The 14,112-nt window shown below is 46.1% G+C and overlaps 1 protein-coding gene across 1 annotated transcript; it reads right to left on the bottom strand.

Moving 5' to 3' along the window:
- Positions 1-444: 444 nt before the first annotated feature.
- On the bottom strand, positions 445-12,996 carry LOC112281694 (acetyl-CoA carboxylase 1). The gene is made up of 30 exons (XM_024518508.3): positions 12,471-12,996; positions 11,596-12,090; positions 11,202-11,408; positions 10,806-11,060; positions 10,597-10,692; positions 10,306-10,479; positions 10,090-10,183; positions 9,644-9,828; positions 9,357-9,407; positions 9,059-9,098; positions 8,804-8,928; positions 8,507-8,623; positions 8,242-8,316; positions 8,072-8,128; positions 7,821-7,925; positions 7,562-7,648; positions 7,249-7,440; positions 6,935-7,123; positions 6,694-6,804; positions 6,484-6,576; positions 6,198-6,374; positions 5,921-5,998; positions 5,649-5,771; positions 5,223-5,495; positions 4,569-4,957; positions 4,223-4,460; positions 3,719-4,050; positions 3,402-3,615; positions 937-3,261; positions 445-802 (listed from the first exon to the last, which is right to left on the bottom strand). The coding sequence occupies exons 2-30, from the start codon at positions 11,953-11,955 to the stop codon at positions 734-736; spliced, it is 6,831 nt and encodes a 2,276-aa protein (XP_024374276.1). The 5' UTR covers positions 11,956-12,090; positions 12,471-12,996; the 3' UTR covers positions 445-733.
- Positions 12,997-14,112: the final 1,116 nt, after the last annotated feature.

The raw sequence follows: 14,112 nt of genomic DNA, 5'->3' as shown, positions 1-14,112 counted from the left end.
ATTATGGATGATTATCTAAAATCCAATGTACAACAATTTTTGTTTTGCATGAATGCAAAAGAAAGAAAAAAAATAAAATCTAATGAAATTAGACGAAGTCCATTTTCATTTTAATAAACCTGAAAAATATTCAAGTTCGTGGGGATTATGCAATAATTCATAAAATATGTATGAAATATATGCACCACACGCAACAACAGTTGACTTCTGCCGATTACAACGTTGAAAATTCCAACAAAGGGTTGACCACATAAATGAAATTGACCAGGTTTTTTACACCAAGGTTACCGACACAAACATGGCGGTTGTGACTTGGCCTCCGGAACATGGAAAAACACAAAAAGTTAAGGAAGCTAAGGAGAAATCATAAGGTTCATTCAAAGGCTCATTGAAAATCACTCCAGGAAACAGAAGAGAGTTATACTATCGTTGGATTTCAACTACTTAGGCATCAAAACGTGAAAGAATGAATTAGTAATGGTACAATTAGTTGGCCTCACCCTCAAAGACCGAAGTTCTGATTTCCTCCAAAAGGAAAAGTATCTCTCTTCGTCAACTATGTAACTTTTTCTATCCTGGGTGAGCATCTAAAACTGCAAAATAAGAATAATAATAATTATTATAATAATATTATGGTTTTTAGCTGAATAAGATCAATCAGGCAAGATGTAAAGCAACATCGTCTCGCATCTGATCTATATATGAACAAAGCATGGAACTCGTTCGGAGCCCATCAATCAAAGGATGCATCCAGCGTTCGCTTTAGCTCCTCAACCAACTGGAACCTGGTGGAATCATCTACCTGCACAGAGAGGGAAGCATCATCACAGGATTAGTGGAGATGCTCTGAATCGTTTGGTCACGCACTCTGTCACACTTCCAAGCTCTGCAACACGAAGCCTAAGTAAGGAAGCGGGAGATTCATTGCAAGCTTACCGAGCGCAGTAGTGCGTTCAACCCTTGAGGGAGGGCCTTCAATGCTTCAGCTGAGGATCCCAAGGCCACCATCTCCTTCACCACGTGCTTCTCACGAAGCTCATTCAAATGCACTTCAAGCCCAGTTGGTTGGCTGCTCCACGCCAGAAACTGTGCGTCATCTGTCCACTCCCAAGGTCCGCCTGTTGACGTGGTGAAGACATCTTTGATCAATGCCAAGGCTGCGGAATGACACATGTTCGGACCACCCGCTACTAGAAGCTGCTGAATCAAGGATTCCTCAGCAAGCCTCCTCTTTAACCTCTGGAAGAAGAAATGCCGGGATTCGCCCCAATCTACTACCTTCTTGATGACCCCCTTGGCGGCCATCCGGTTGGGAGTGTCGTGAAGCTCCGCGAATTTGATAGCAATTTGTTTGTACACAGGCGTGAGGGCTTTCTCTCGAGATTTGATTTGCTGCTGGATCCTATCAGATGTAGCGATAGGGGCGCCTTTAAGCTGCTGTAGTTGCTGCCGCAAGGTTATGAGCTGGGGGTCGATGCGGTGCATGCACTCTATAAGCTCACGCATGCGGAATTTGATCTCGACCATACCTTCGGGCTCCAAGACTCCTCCGCGAGCTGTCTTTTCAGCGTACATCTCCACCTTGTCAGGGTTGATCTTGCTGTCCACCACCACCCACGCACCACCACGAAGCTCTCCCGTTTTGGGAATAAACACGAACACGGGCTGCTGGTACACGCGCAGGTGCTCTACGATCATGGACCCGGCTTGCAGGATGCCTTCGAAGAGGTCGCGCTGCCCACCTGAGAACCCTCTCCAATTCGCGAGGATGAAGAGCGGGAGACCCTCCTTGTTGAAATCAATCAACGCTTGCGCCGTTTTCTGAGCAGAGTCAGGGAACCAAACTTGACCAGCTTGGGGCACCAGTCGCTCGGAGGAGTCAAGCTGGCCGGGATCGGCTGGAATCTTTTGTGTGACTGTCTGTGTCTCTACAGCCACGATTCCAACCGGAATGCCGCCCAGCTTGGCTCGTCCAGTGACCACAGTCTGCGCCCAGCCTTCGAGAGTCTCGGTAAAGCTTCCCTTGTCGAAAATACCGCCCAACCATTTGCCATTGCTATCGAGGCCACGAATTGCAGCACGCGGGTCGCACGACGTCTCGGGACAATACTCCACTGCCCTTTCGGGTGGATCCACGGATTGCAGGCAGGGAAGAGGGCCGCCGACGTAAGAGGGCACGTAGCTCAGCCACTTCAAGATTGCAGAAACGCCTTCAAGATCGTCTGCAACCGTGAGGTGGACAACACCATTCACCGCCATCACTTTCGGCCCGCCCAGCTGCATGTGAGAGCTATAGACTTCGCGCCCCAGCAGTTTATTGAGCGCTGAGAAGCCCGTCAGGATGATGGGCTGGTCGAGACGCTGGATGCACCGCATACCGAGACGAGCAAGGTACGCACCAATTCCGACGGTACGGCCTGAGACGTAAGTCAATGTGAAAGTTTCACGATATGCTTTGGAGTATGCGCCTGCAATTGCGCCACTGCCTGAGAGATTCTCCACTCCAATCCCGTCCTGCTTTCCAATTACATCTTCGATGACCCATCTCACCTCTCCTGAGTCAAGTCTCAGCTCATGCGCGATAACAGAGGTTGAAAGTAGCTCGTAATCCTCCGGCGTCAAGTACAGGTACTTGAAGCCGCGATCAGGAGACGAGTCCTCCAACCAGCCAATACGAAAGCAGGCGCGAACTTCTTCAGCCACTCCAATGCGAGCGCCTGAATTCGCTGCGAGATAGATCAGCGGGAGCTTCTCCCGACACGCCAACTCAGTCATAGACTTGAAATAAACATCCTCCGCAGGTCCGAACGAGCCAGCACTGAACGTCACGTCATTTGAGACTACCAATACATCCCGCCCCTCTGGAAACTCTGGCGTGGACATATGCATCCGCCATCCCACCATACCCACATTGTTACTCGACACAGGACGAGCAGTTTCTACAAGACCCGTGTCCCAGCCTCCGCTAGAATTCGCCAGCACGAGCTCGGTTGCTTTAAAAATTGGGGTACATCCTTGCGGCTTTACGCCAGCCTCGGCAGCATCTACCCAGGATTGGCGCAGCACTGTCTCAAAAACCAAGGGGAAGTCGTAGCAGTACGTGGTATTCTGACGCCTCGCTGCAAGACGCTTCTGAGCAATGGCGTCTAACGATTTGTAATGAGCAGATAGGGGCACGCCGTGCAGCGGCGCAGGCACAGGAGTGAAAGGTGACCAGTAAATCACCTTGCCTGAATCCTTGTCTTGAGCCTCTCGGTATACCTGCACGTGACCAAATTAAAGTGCTCAAAAACTACGACCAAAGCCGGAGTGAAAAGTCTTATTGATGCGATCAGCCAAACAACTCGACCAGAAGTCAACAAACTCAAAGAGACGACAGTAATGAAAGACTGCGATCGAACCTGGACGGTGCAAGTGTGGCCTGTTGGGTTAGAAACTACAACACGCCATGCGCCGTTGGCTGCCTGAAGCTCCTTCAGACGAACACGGATTTCCCAACCAGCAATAGCAAGGCGATGCATGCGTGCACCGAGTTTGAAATATACTTCATGTGCCAAACCTTCCAACACACGGACCACTCTCTCCACTTGGTTTGTAGTGCTGCCACTCTCTTTCCTGAGATCACATAGAAACCATTATAAATTTCATTTGATCACCACAGGACTGCCCCAAGGAGATACGCATGTTAAATAGGAGAATTTATCAGCTGAAGTGATACCTTGATGCCTGCGTCAAGTCGCCAAGCTCCTGAGCACGGAGAATGCAGAGATACACATGAATATGGTCAGCCTTGCTATTGGTATCGTGGACAGCAAGCTCCAACTCGTCCAGGGCTCCTTGAAGAGACTGGGTGATGCTATCCTCCACTAGAGTGATACTACGTGAATCAAGATTTTCATATCCACTCTCGTCCCTAGGTTTTGGTTGCCGAATTAGAGCCCTCAAGAACATTCTGCGAGTCCTGGTCTTTCCATCCACGGCATTGTAAATGTACCACTGCCGGTTGCGTGATGGCGCGAACTGCATGTTGGTGAAACCCTTCAGCTTTTCCTGCAAGGAATCGTTGCTGATAATGAGCACTGTGTATTCTATAAATTCTGTTTACATATTGTATTTGTAAACTAGTTCCATCTTGACGAACGAATGACCTGGGCACAATTTTAATTGTATGAAAAGACCTCAGTGTCTGAAAAAACTGAGTAGGAACAGGGATGGTCATTACGAGCTCAAGGAGATTAGAAAGAGGTGGTTCGACATGGCGAAGAAGAGGCTCCTCAGCAAAGTAATGGTGTTCATGAGACCATTGGAAGCAATGCCGAGTGGGTGCACGCCCTTCATCACGTTGAATAACACAGCTCACCACTCCCACACCAGATACTTGGAGCATAGCACCCAAACTCTCACCCTTTAGAGCCTTCGCCAGTTTCTCTACTCTTTCGTTGATTTGGTCCTCGTCCCCACTGCATGGCTCACCAAGAGATTAGAAACCAAGGGACATGATGCATTACCACACATTCAAGTCAACCTAAAACTCAACATGATCTCAAGAAAAGTAACCGAAAACCTACCTGTCTTGGAATGCGCTCATTGGATTGTTGATGCCTACCAATGCCACATGTAGAACATTGCCAAAACCACTTGGAGCACCAACAAATGACCTATTTCTGCGAGGGCTTCCAATATTAGTGCGCTTGGACATTGCAGCTGCTTTTGAGGTTGGTGTAAGTGTGCTTTCGGCATCCTTGAGAGCAGCCCCGACTGCGTTGGAGAGCACCTGGAGAGAAGTAAGTATCACCATAGCTCCCCACCTTTTGACGCCTTGGCTATCGTCGATGGAAACCTTTATGGATTCCAGCATCTCGGCGGTCGGAGGAGGATACTCTTCCCAAAATTGCCAGGTTGCAATCAACCCGGAGCGGTGCCACTGCATTCTCACTGAGCCCTTCACCAGATATGGCTGCACGGATCAACATACAACCACATGAATAGTTAACACTGACTGGATTCTTTACTTATGACAATTACTTTGCTGCGACGGGTAGAACCAACGTTTCTGTGCGTCGAAATGAATATTCACAGTTGTTTAGCAACAGGACTAAAGCCAAGTCTGACCCAAACAGTATGTGCTCAAAACACTAACGCTTCCTAAGAATTTCTCAGTAACGCTGTCAGCTTTGCAAGCTTCTGTGATAATAGAATAGTTCAGAGGAAAGTGCATCCACCTGATAAAGTCTGCGAATGTAGCTTTCAATAACACGACGCTGTAAGGTATGGTCACCGTGATCAAACAAGGACACCAGGGCATCCTCAACAGGCAAAGGTGCATCCACCAAGGTGTCAATACGCTCCTCAATGGCACTGCGGCGCCGAGGAGTGCTGTGACCCTCACCTCCATCCTCCGTAAACATCGAAAACTCAGACAGGTTTCGTGCTATGTTGGACCGCAGCTCACTCAGTTTTGTCTGCTCAAGCAGCTGACTAGCCCGCAAGGCCAGCTACACCCATCAAGTTGGAATTTATGAGTACATATGACTACTTAATCAGCGATATTCTTAAGGGATGCGATGAGAAAGTACTCCACGAGGAACATGGCATATGACATTGTCTCAAAATCATAAGCACGGAAAAAAGAACTAGATTAAATGTACCTCGGAGTAGTTGCTGTGATTAAGATCTGCAAAGCGGATAAGTTGGTCACGGTAGGCAGCAGGATTTGGGTATACTAAGGCTCCCATCAGTTTTAAGATGAGCTGGTTTTTCCTCTTCACACCCTGAAGTCACGAGATGACAATAAGAATCGTTCATGAGGTTCAAAATTGAATACGTAGAACCAGAACGTAACGAGACTCGAACAGAGATGACAACAACTATGTTTAAAGCTTTACAGATGTATCACATCAACATTTTAGGTGTCACTTACCTGGTGAGACAGGACAATATCAACCACTCTCGCAAGGTCTTTCTTATGTTGCTGCCGCAACCCTTCTATAACATCAGCCTGTAATAACCGGAAATTCGACACAGTTGTTAGACCCAATAAGATCGATCCAACAGTAGAAGCACAATTACCGCACTGGCTAATCCGTTCTCAACGCAACATAAAGTCTAAAATTTTGTATTGCCAAATTGGTGTTTTCAACTTAGCAAAATTACACAATGTTTTAAAATAGAGGCGTGAAGCAGAATTGGAATCATACCTGTGCATTCTCGTTAAAAACCTCCTCCACGGAAAGGTACACGTTAAACAGAGTTTGAACAATGCTGCAAGCATGTCCTTCTCTGCCACCCTCATAAGATCTGGCTAGAAGCAGCAGAGGTTCCACGAGGCGCTCTAGAGTCACTCGGTCCTTGTCAGGAGTATTGTCCACGAAAGCCTGCAAACATCCAGATGAGTTCAGAATCCCGCTTCAGAAAATCGGTCAACAAGATCTTGAGTTTCAAGCACAAAGCTAACATGAGACCATGGTAGATGGCATTGCACACCTCGATTAATCCAGTAAGTGCCTTAGCTGGAAAGTCTGGACCAACTCCACCCTGCTGGAAACTGATCTCATACTCACGAAATTCAGCATCAAGCTGCTCACAGTGTACATAATGTTAGCCACGACTATTCATACAAAAGATTTCCAAACAAAAAGAACAAAATGTGAAAACATGCAACATATCAGCACTACTGGATGTGAAATGTCCCACCTGCGCTTTTAAATCCTTTGGAATTCGGGTTGCAAGAACAGCCATGCACTCCTGCCATTGCAGCATGGGTAGCTGAGGATCATCCAAACAGCTAAGCAAGTTCTTCACCACCTGCAAGCAAGCACTCGAACCTCGTTATTCATTCGTGTTATTGTTTAGGAGCATCTTTTGAGGGATATGATAATTTATCAGTAAAATCCACAATCTGTTTCACAACCGAAACACAAATTCAGGTGTATACCTCATCAAGATCATGCTCGTAACCAGCTAGGATATTCCGCGCAGCATTGAGGCTGTCAGCGCAGCGTTGATGAACTTTAGCGCCAACGGCTGTTGGAAATCCCAAGGGCGGAAAGTTGCCCTCAAAAGGCAGGGCCTTCCTCACGGCTGACGGGTCATCAAGGTCTAGTGAAGCTATGAGATCTCCACCCTGGAATACAAGGGGAAGGCACATCTTAACTCAACACATCACACCCATATTTCACTTCGAAATTTTACTTTGTTTATGAAAATGAGACAATAGTGTCACAAAGAAAATCTAAAAAGACAACATACCATCATGGCCGAGCCCTCAGACAATCTGAAATGAATGGTTCCAGATGCTGGGCTCAAAAGAGGCATGCACATCTTCATAACCTCCACCTCCGCGTATGGAGCATCAGCGTTTACATGGCTGCCATCTGGCACCAAGAAACGCATCAACTTGCAAGGTGTTTCAGCAATCAATCGCGATGGATCATGATCATTCTGCATCACAGGCCTTGCGTCCAATTAGTAGGGTGAACCAAGCAAAACATTCACTACCATGAAATTTGGCGTTCGCAAACATTGCAGAAACAAATCAAATGTTAGGGATCACATTGCGGACCTGCAAAAGGCACGTGCGTCCATCAATAAGCAAGCGAGTGCCCGCTGCCTCTTCTTCTGCGTAGACCACGTGACTGTTCCCATCCAGCTGCACAACCAGGTAATTGGAAATATTGCATGAGAACTCTGCACACCACTTAGAACTTAAAAACCAATGCTGAAATTGAACCAAAACAAAATGGATGCAAACTTTAAGAAATAGCTCCAAAACCAAATGTAGGACCGGCAGATCCACCTAGTTGCTAGAGTTTGATTCAAACCTGGACAAGAAGGCCTCCATCTCGAAGAGTGTGAGCTTCAGCATGCACTTCAGATTTATTCAAGCGGAGCAGATAGCTCCCAGGCCCTCCTTTAGTTAACTCCATCTGTACCATTAATATCACAAGTCATCTTTGAAGCCAGAAGTAGAAGTCCCTTTCAAAAAATACAGTTCCGATCATAGAATAAGAATGAATAGAAAGAAATCATTCCTTAAAAAGCGGATGAAATACGTCATTGAAAATCATCTTACATTGTACTTGATCCCGTCAATATTGAGAGAGATATGAAAATTGACAAGCGAGATGTTCTGCAAGGCAAAGCCAGTTTCAATCAAAGGCTCAGATTAAAAAGCTCTTGCAATGAACCTACAAATCAAGTGCATCTGCTTCCGAGGATGAAAGTGCGTACTCATGTATATACCTTGGGTGGGATTTGGCCCTTTTCCAAATAGCCAATGTACTCCGTTACACGAGCTGCAATTAACCTGCTTGCTTTCTGGTAAGAACCACCCAATATGCATTGCTTAAACTGATATCCCTCTGCTGTAAAAATTAAATTAAAAAAATAAATTTAAAAATAAAATAAAAATAAAAATAAAAAAATTGCACATTTGAAGTAGTCACATGCTTAGCAATAAGTTTTCGACAGCAGATAAGAAGTTAAGAATATATTGAAAATAGCTCACATATAAAGCACCGCCCACAACCGAGATCTCCCAAGGAGGTCGCTCAGCTCGCACTCGCATAGCAATCCGACTATCCAGCCAGCCCGTGTGGATCTTATTATCTCTATATTCAGGTGCCTGCACATTGGTAAAGATAATGCCATGCTACCAATTGTTAACATTCGGAAATCAATCCTTTCGTGCTTCTTATTAAGTAAACTATGAGAACCATGTGCCATGTCACGCACACAGTTGCTTGGCTTTGATTTAGTACTCGTTTGTCAATGGAACTGAAATGAATACGATGCCAGCACTTACGTGCAGAATGTCAACAGTGTAATCAACATTAGTATGGATCTCTCCTCGAATGTGAAGTTCCTTGAGTCCCAGCACCATGTTGGCAATGGCCATAGCCCGCGTTTCTCCAAAAGCAAAAACATGACCTGTATACCAGAAGAATCATTTCAAATTTTCAAGTATCACTTGGTAAGATCTCCCAATCTGTAAGATCCAATTCCCTTAGCCTTAGCAGCTGCAATTTGTTTTTGGAGTATTTGGTTTTTTAAGACATACCGAATTGGGAATCTGAAAATTCGTGAATGCCTCCTCCAGACTGAAATACAACACAGATCACAGCAACCGTTCATCAACTCGACTTCCAAGCAAAGCTTGACCAGTAAAAATCACTATTTATTCCTCTCTTAATGTTCAATTTCTGGAATGCAATCTCAGGCTTCAGTTCAGAACTTCAATTTTCAGGAGTAAAACTCTAGAAAACAAATTATCTGCACTAGAGACGTTGCACAAAAGATATTGCAGCTCAAAAACCGAAACAGGCGGTGGGCTACAGAAAGAAGGAGCCAATTAGTACCTTGACTGAAAAGTAAGCCCACACGTTTGGTTTACTCCTAAAACTGAGTTCCTGCAAAACATTGCAACGCTTACCAATTTCAAGCTCCAGGCGAGTTTGGCAATGAAAATAATAACCTTAGCAGATCACCTTCACTAATCCTGCATAATAGCGCATAGAGGAGAAGAAAAAATAAAGAAACAAAAACCCTTTGGCAATTACGCCTGGTTTCGCATTCAAATGACAATTAGGGGGAAGCCGGACCTCAACAACACGATTCAACTTTGAAAAAGCGATGGACAAGTTACCTGAACTTGACCACTAGTGGGCTTGAACCCGTCATCAGGGTCTTCACTCGTGACCCGCACAGCTACGACATGACCCTTGGGTTTTTGAGACTCAACTTTTTCCAAATCAAATTGTACTGCTTCATCAGCCACCTTCCTCCAAGAATCGTGGCCACCGCCTCCTTGGCCAAAGAGACGCCGAATTTCTGCCCATTATAACCAGGAGACCAATATATGTTCACAATTCTAAACGGAAATCATGTAAACATTTCATGCAAATCATTACCGTAGGAAGACCTACTTGCTTTAGTAATGAAAAGCAAGACTTTTAATCTTAAGTGCGAGATATTCTAAATCAATGGAACAAAGTCGCATTTCAGATAAAATTATACACAACACTACCCACTACAGGTATGGTAGACCCGAGAGAGTTGTAAAGAGATCGTGGATTAGAAAGACAGGCGTACCAGGCATACGCCAAAGTGGGATGCCCATGGCGACACCCAATTGAGCTGCTGGCAAATTAAACTCTGCAATCCATTCTGTGACAGGATGCTCTACCTGCACAAGCAAAAAATTTGTGTAAGAGTTCAGAGCGAACCACAAATTACAATGCTCCACAATGCAAATACTTTGGAGGTAAATGAAGGTTGTTAACCTGAAACTGAAAACCAGATGCATACCTGGAGACGAGGATTGAGCTCCAAGAAGTAGAACTCCCCAGTTTCCATACTGTACAAGTACTCAACAGTTGCGGCTCCAATATAGTTCACACACTTGGCAAGCCGACAGGCGCCTTGCTCTAAGCGTCTCACTGTTTCCGGAGGAGCAATCGTGATAGGACCTTCCTCGATAATCTATGGAAAAGTACATTGAACGTCCGGCATCAGCTAAAAGAATCAATGAAGAGATTACAAAGCCAAAGTTCAGATTAATGACCAAAAATATATCTAGGATTGTGGAATAAAAGCCACCTTTTGGTGCCGTCTTTGCACACTACAGTCACGGCTATGCAGGGCTGCCACATTCCCAAATTGGTCACAAAGCAGTTGAACCTCGAGATGTCGGCTCTGCAATTCCACCATGAAAGGGCAGATTGTAAGTTGTGATCGTTTGGGGAGTCCCAAACAATCTAACTAATCTCCTAACGATGATCAAGCAAAAGACCACGTCCATACAATACCTGTGTGGCGACCTTCATTATGAAGATTGGTGAACCTGGCACTTCTCCCTGCACCTGCTTGAACAAAGCCTTCACTTCTTCATCGTTATGTACTTTCCGAATTCCTTTACCACCACCTCCCCAAGAGGCCTTGATCATGGCAGGGTAGCCGACTACCTGGCATGAAGCCAAAGCTTCCTCTGTGGTGGAAACGCAAGCCTGTTTGTACAAATCATCCGGAATGCTGCCTTGGAGAACATCAAATGGCACATTCACCTGTGTCCAGAACGCAAAAAACAGTGTCTTAATACTCATCAAAGAGAGTGATACATTGATACAAAGTAACATTTTTTTTATCTCAAAACCTTAATGTCAGAATGCTTTAGACAAGGTGTTTATTCTTCTGAGGAAGCTTACGTGAGAACCACTCCACGGGAGTGTGGGCACACCAGCCGCCTGTGCAATAAGAGAGGATCCAATTTTGTCGCCAAGAGCGTTCATGGGGGCTGCTGGAGGGCCCAGGAAGAGAATGCCCCGCGCCAACAGCGAGTCTGGGAGCTCGGGGTTCTCGGATGCGTGACCCCATCCTGGCCACACGGCTTGCACCCCTGTTCTCTCCGCAATCTGCAAGACAACCCACACAGGTTAACATTAACATGTGTTCACATCATCACATGTGTAGGACTTCAGACTCAAATCTGCCCACATGACCAGCTTCCGTATAGTCTTCACCTAGTGAAAGATACTCAAGAATCGTAAAATCCTTGGGAGCAATTTGCAGTAGGGTTCTGATCTAGGTGAAGGCAAAAACCTCGACAATCAACTGAACGTTGGCGTAGTTATTGTTGTTGGTTCCCCCTGGGACTTCCACGAATTGGTCAGCCATGCGAATGTGCTCAGCATTGATGCGCATGTCTTCGGGAGTCGCCATGGCCACAAGCTCCACGGCCCTTTCGACTCCGAAACTCTCGTACGCCCAAGAGCGCACGCTCCGCATGAACTTGACAGCGGCCATGCCATTGTTCGCAATCAAGATGCTGCGTATGGGATCTTTGCCTCCAAGCGCATAGCAGTACTCCTCTACCGGCGATACGCTCGTCCCGTTCTTCTTCACCGTGGAATTTATCGCCCCATTTGCGCAAACCACCTCGGGCACCACTTGGGCCACCATGACGATCTCACCCTTTGAGCGCAAACAACCTCCCTCACGAGGAAACTAGACCTTAAATTAAGTAAGAACTCACAACTCCAAGGGATGTCGCGGGAGGCTTCTTTTTCTTCTTCTTTTTCTTCTTCTTCTCTTCACCTGCGACAATACAAACAAATCTCAATGCGACGGAAATGCATTGCCAATTTTTGTCAAAGCCAGCATCTAACAAACCAGAAGCTAATCACCTACCTACAACCGCACACGGGACATAGTGAATTCTCGGAAACAGACACAATTGAGCAACTTTCCAACAGATGCGATTCATTTCCTTTCCTCAAGAGGTTAGGGCGGAACTCAAAACATCACACTTCTGCTCACTCTTCCCCTACCCCCAAACCCACCCACAAAAGCAAAAAAATCCCTCGGGTGCAAGCTCGTCACGAAACCAATGCGCGGCTAATCAATTCAGGCGATCAAAACCTAAACGTATAACACAACGCACACACGTAATTACACTCCCAGTTTATGTGACTTACCCGTCCAAACGGGCGGTGCCTGCGACACCAGGCAACACCCGAGTGAGATCAATTCACGCCGCAGGGGCCAATAACTATCGTGCAGCGCACACTCCGTCTCCACGCACACTCCCAACTCGATCTAGCCGAACGCGACGGCCTCCGTGGAGAGGAGCAGCAAGGGGAAGAGGAGAGTTCGTGAGGGACGAGGTGGATGAGGGCAGAGGTAGATGGGCGGCGAGCTCCTCCTCATGAGCTGCTGCGTCCCGCATTTACTCCCCTCCTCTACGATTCTTCTGCACTCTGCTCTGATCAGCACCCGTGTGCAGCAGCAGCAGCAGCCACAAATAGATCTAGCAGGCACTCCCAGCAGCACTGTCCAACCTTGTGACACGAAAGACGTACATATATGAAATGCAACTACCTCGGCGTCAATTAAAAGGAGCAGTGCGAGGGGGAAAGGAGAGGGCGTGCTTGGCAAAAGCAGCTGGGCTTAGCCGACGCCTTTGACTCTTTGTCCACTGACGGTCTTTCGCGTGGATTGCTGACCAACCCGACCCGACCCAACGACGATCCTCCTCTTCCCTCTTCTCTCTCGGTCGCTCTCCTTGTCTTTCTTTCTTACTTCCTGGTCGCAATCCCACATGGAATATCAGACTGCATGACCCTTCTCACGACGGTCAAAGGGGGGCGACGAGGAGGAATCTGCTGCTGGATGGAGTGGGGGAGAGGTGGGGTCAGATGGGACTGTTGAGAAGGAGAGACGGCATCTTCGGGTGCTGCGACTACTTACTTACACCATCATCAGGCAGCAGTAGTAGTCAACTAGACGGGTCAATCATTCACTCACTCACTCACTCACTGCTCCCCTGCGGATCCATTCCGCGCTGACCCAGTTGGGTTTTGGAGTGGATGTGATGGGGCTCTCCTCTGCACTGCATTGATTTATTGATGCAGGGATGAATGGCTATGGCATTGCGATATGCGATTCGAGGCTGCTGCTGCCATTGCGGTGGTGACGATGGGAAGAAGAGGGGCTGTGGAAGAAGGAAAGGGAAAGGGGGGGGGGGGGTTAGCTGTGAAGGAAATGGAGTGGGAGTGGGAGTGAGAGAGAGGTGCAACCGAACTTGGGTATAACTTGCTGTTTGTCCGTCTCTCTTCGTTGTCTCTTCTCCTCCTTTCTTCTTCATCATCATCTTGTTTGTTTGTTTCATTGTTTGTTTACTTATTATTGATTGGGTGTAATCTCTTCTTAAAGTGTGACATTCAAGAAACATGAGCTGTTTATTTCATGATGACTTCTATTTCCAAAAACTATGTTTTTATTTGATTAAAATAAATTAAATTAAAATATAGTTCTTTTGTGGATAAAAATATCAAAATAAAAAAAAGAGAATGTTAAATCAACTCCTCCACTCATGAATTCAATCTATCCTTCATCAAAATCACTAAAAAATAAATTAGTACCAAAATACATTAGTACACATACAAATAAGATATTAAAATAAGTAAATAAAAGTGAAAGTAGAATAAGTTACCTTGTAGAAGATATTATCTTAAGTAAGTTGCTATTAGTTAAAGGATTAGCTCTTGGTATTTAAGAAGGGTAAGAAATAAGGTAGATGAAGGAATATAGGATCTTAAGGGTATAAAAGATATGTTT

The sequence above is a fragment of the Physcomitrium patens genome, chromosome 4, assembly GCF_059467195.1.
Source record: "Physcomitrium patens ecotype Gransden chromosome 4, ASM5946719v1, whole genome shotgun sequence".
Lineage (NCBI taxonomy): Eukaryota > Viridiplantae > Streptophyta > Bryopsida > Funariales > Funariaceae > Physcomitrium > Physcomitrium patens.
The sequence above is the reverse complement of the archived record's forward strand: the minus strand, read 5'-3'. Positions and strand labels throughout refer to the sequence as shown.

Coding starts and splice junctions, on each gene's coding strand:
- LOC112281694 (XM_024518508.3), bottom strand. CDS start 11,955: ATGGTGGCCCAAGTGGTGCCCGAGGTGGTTTGCGCAAATGGGGCGATA. Junction 8,929..9,058: donor ATTTTCAGATTCCCAATTCG/GTATGTCTTAAA, acceptor TCTGGTATACAG/GTCATGTTTTTGCTTTTGGA. Junction 7,926..8,071: donor TTGACGGGATCAAGTACAAT/GTAAGATGATTT, acceptor TTAATGGTACAG/ATGGAGTTAACTAAAGGAGG.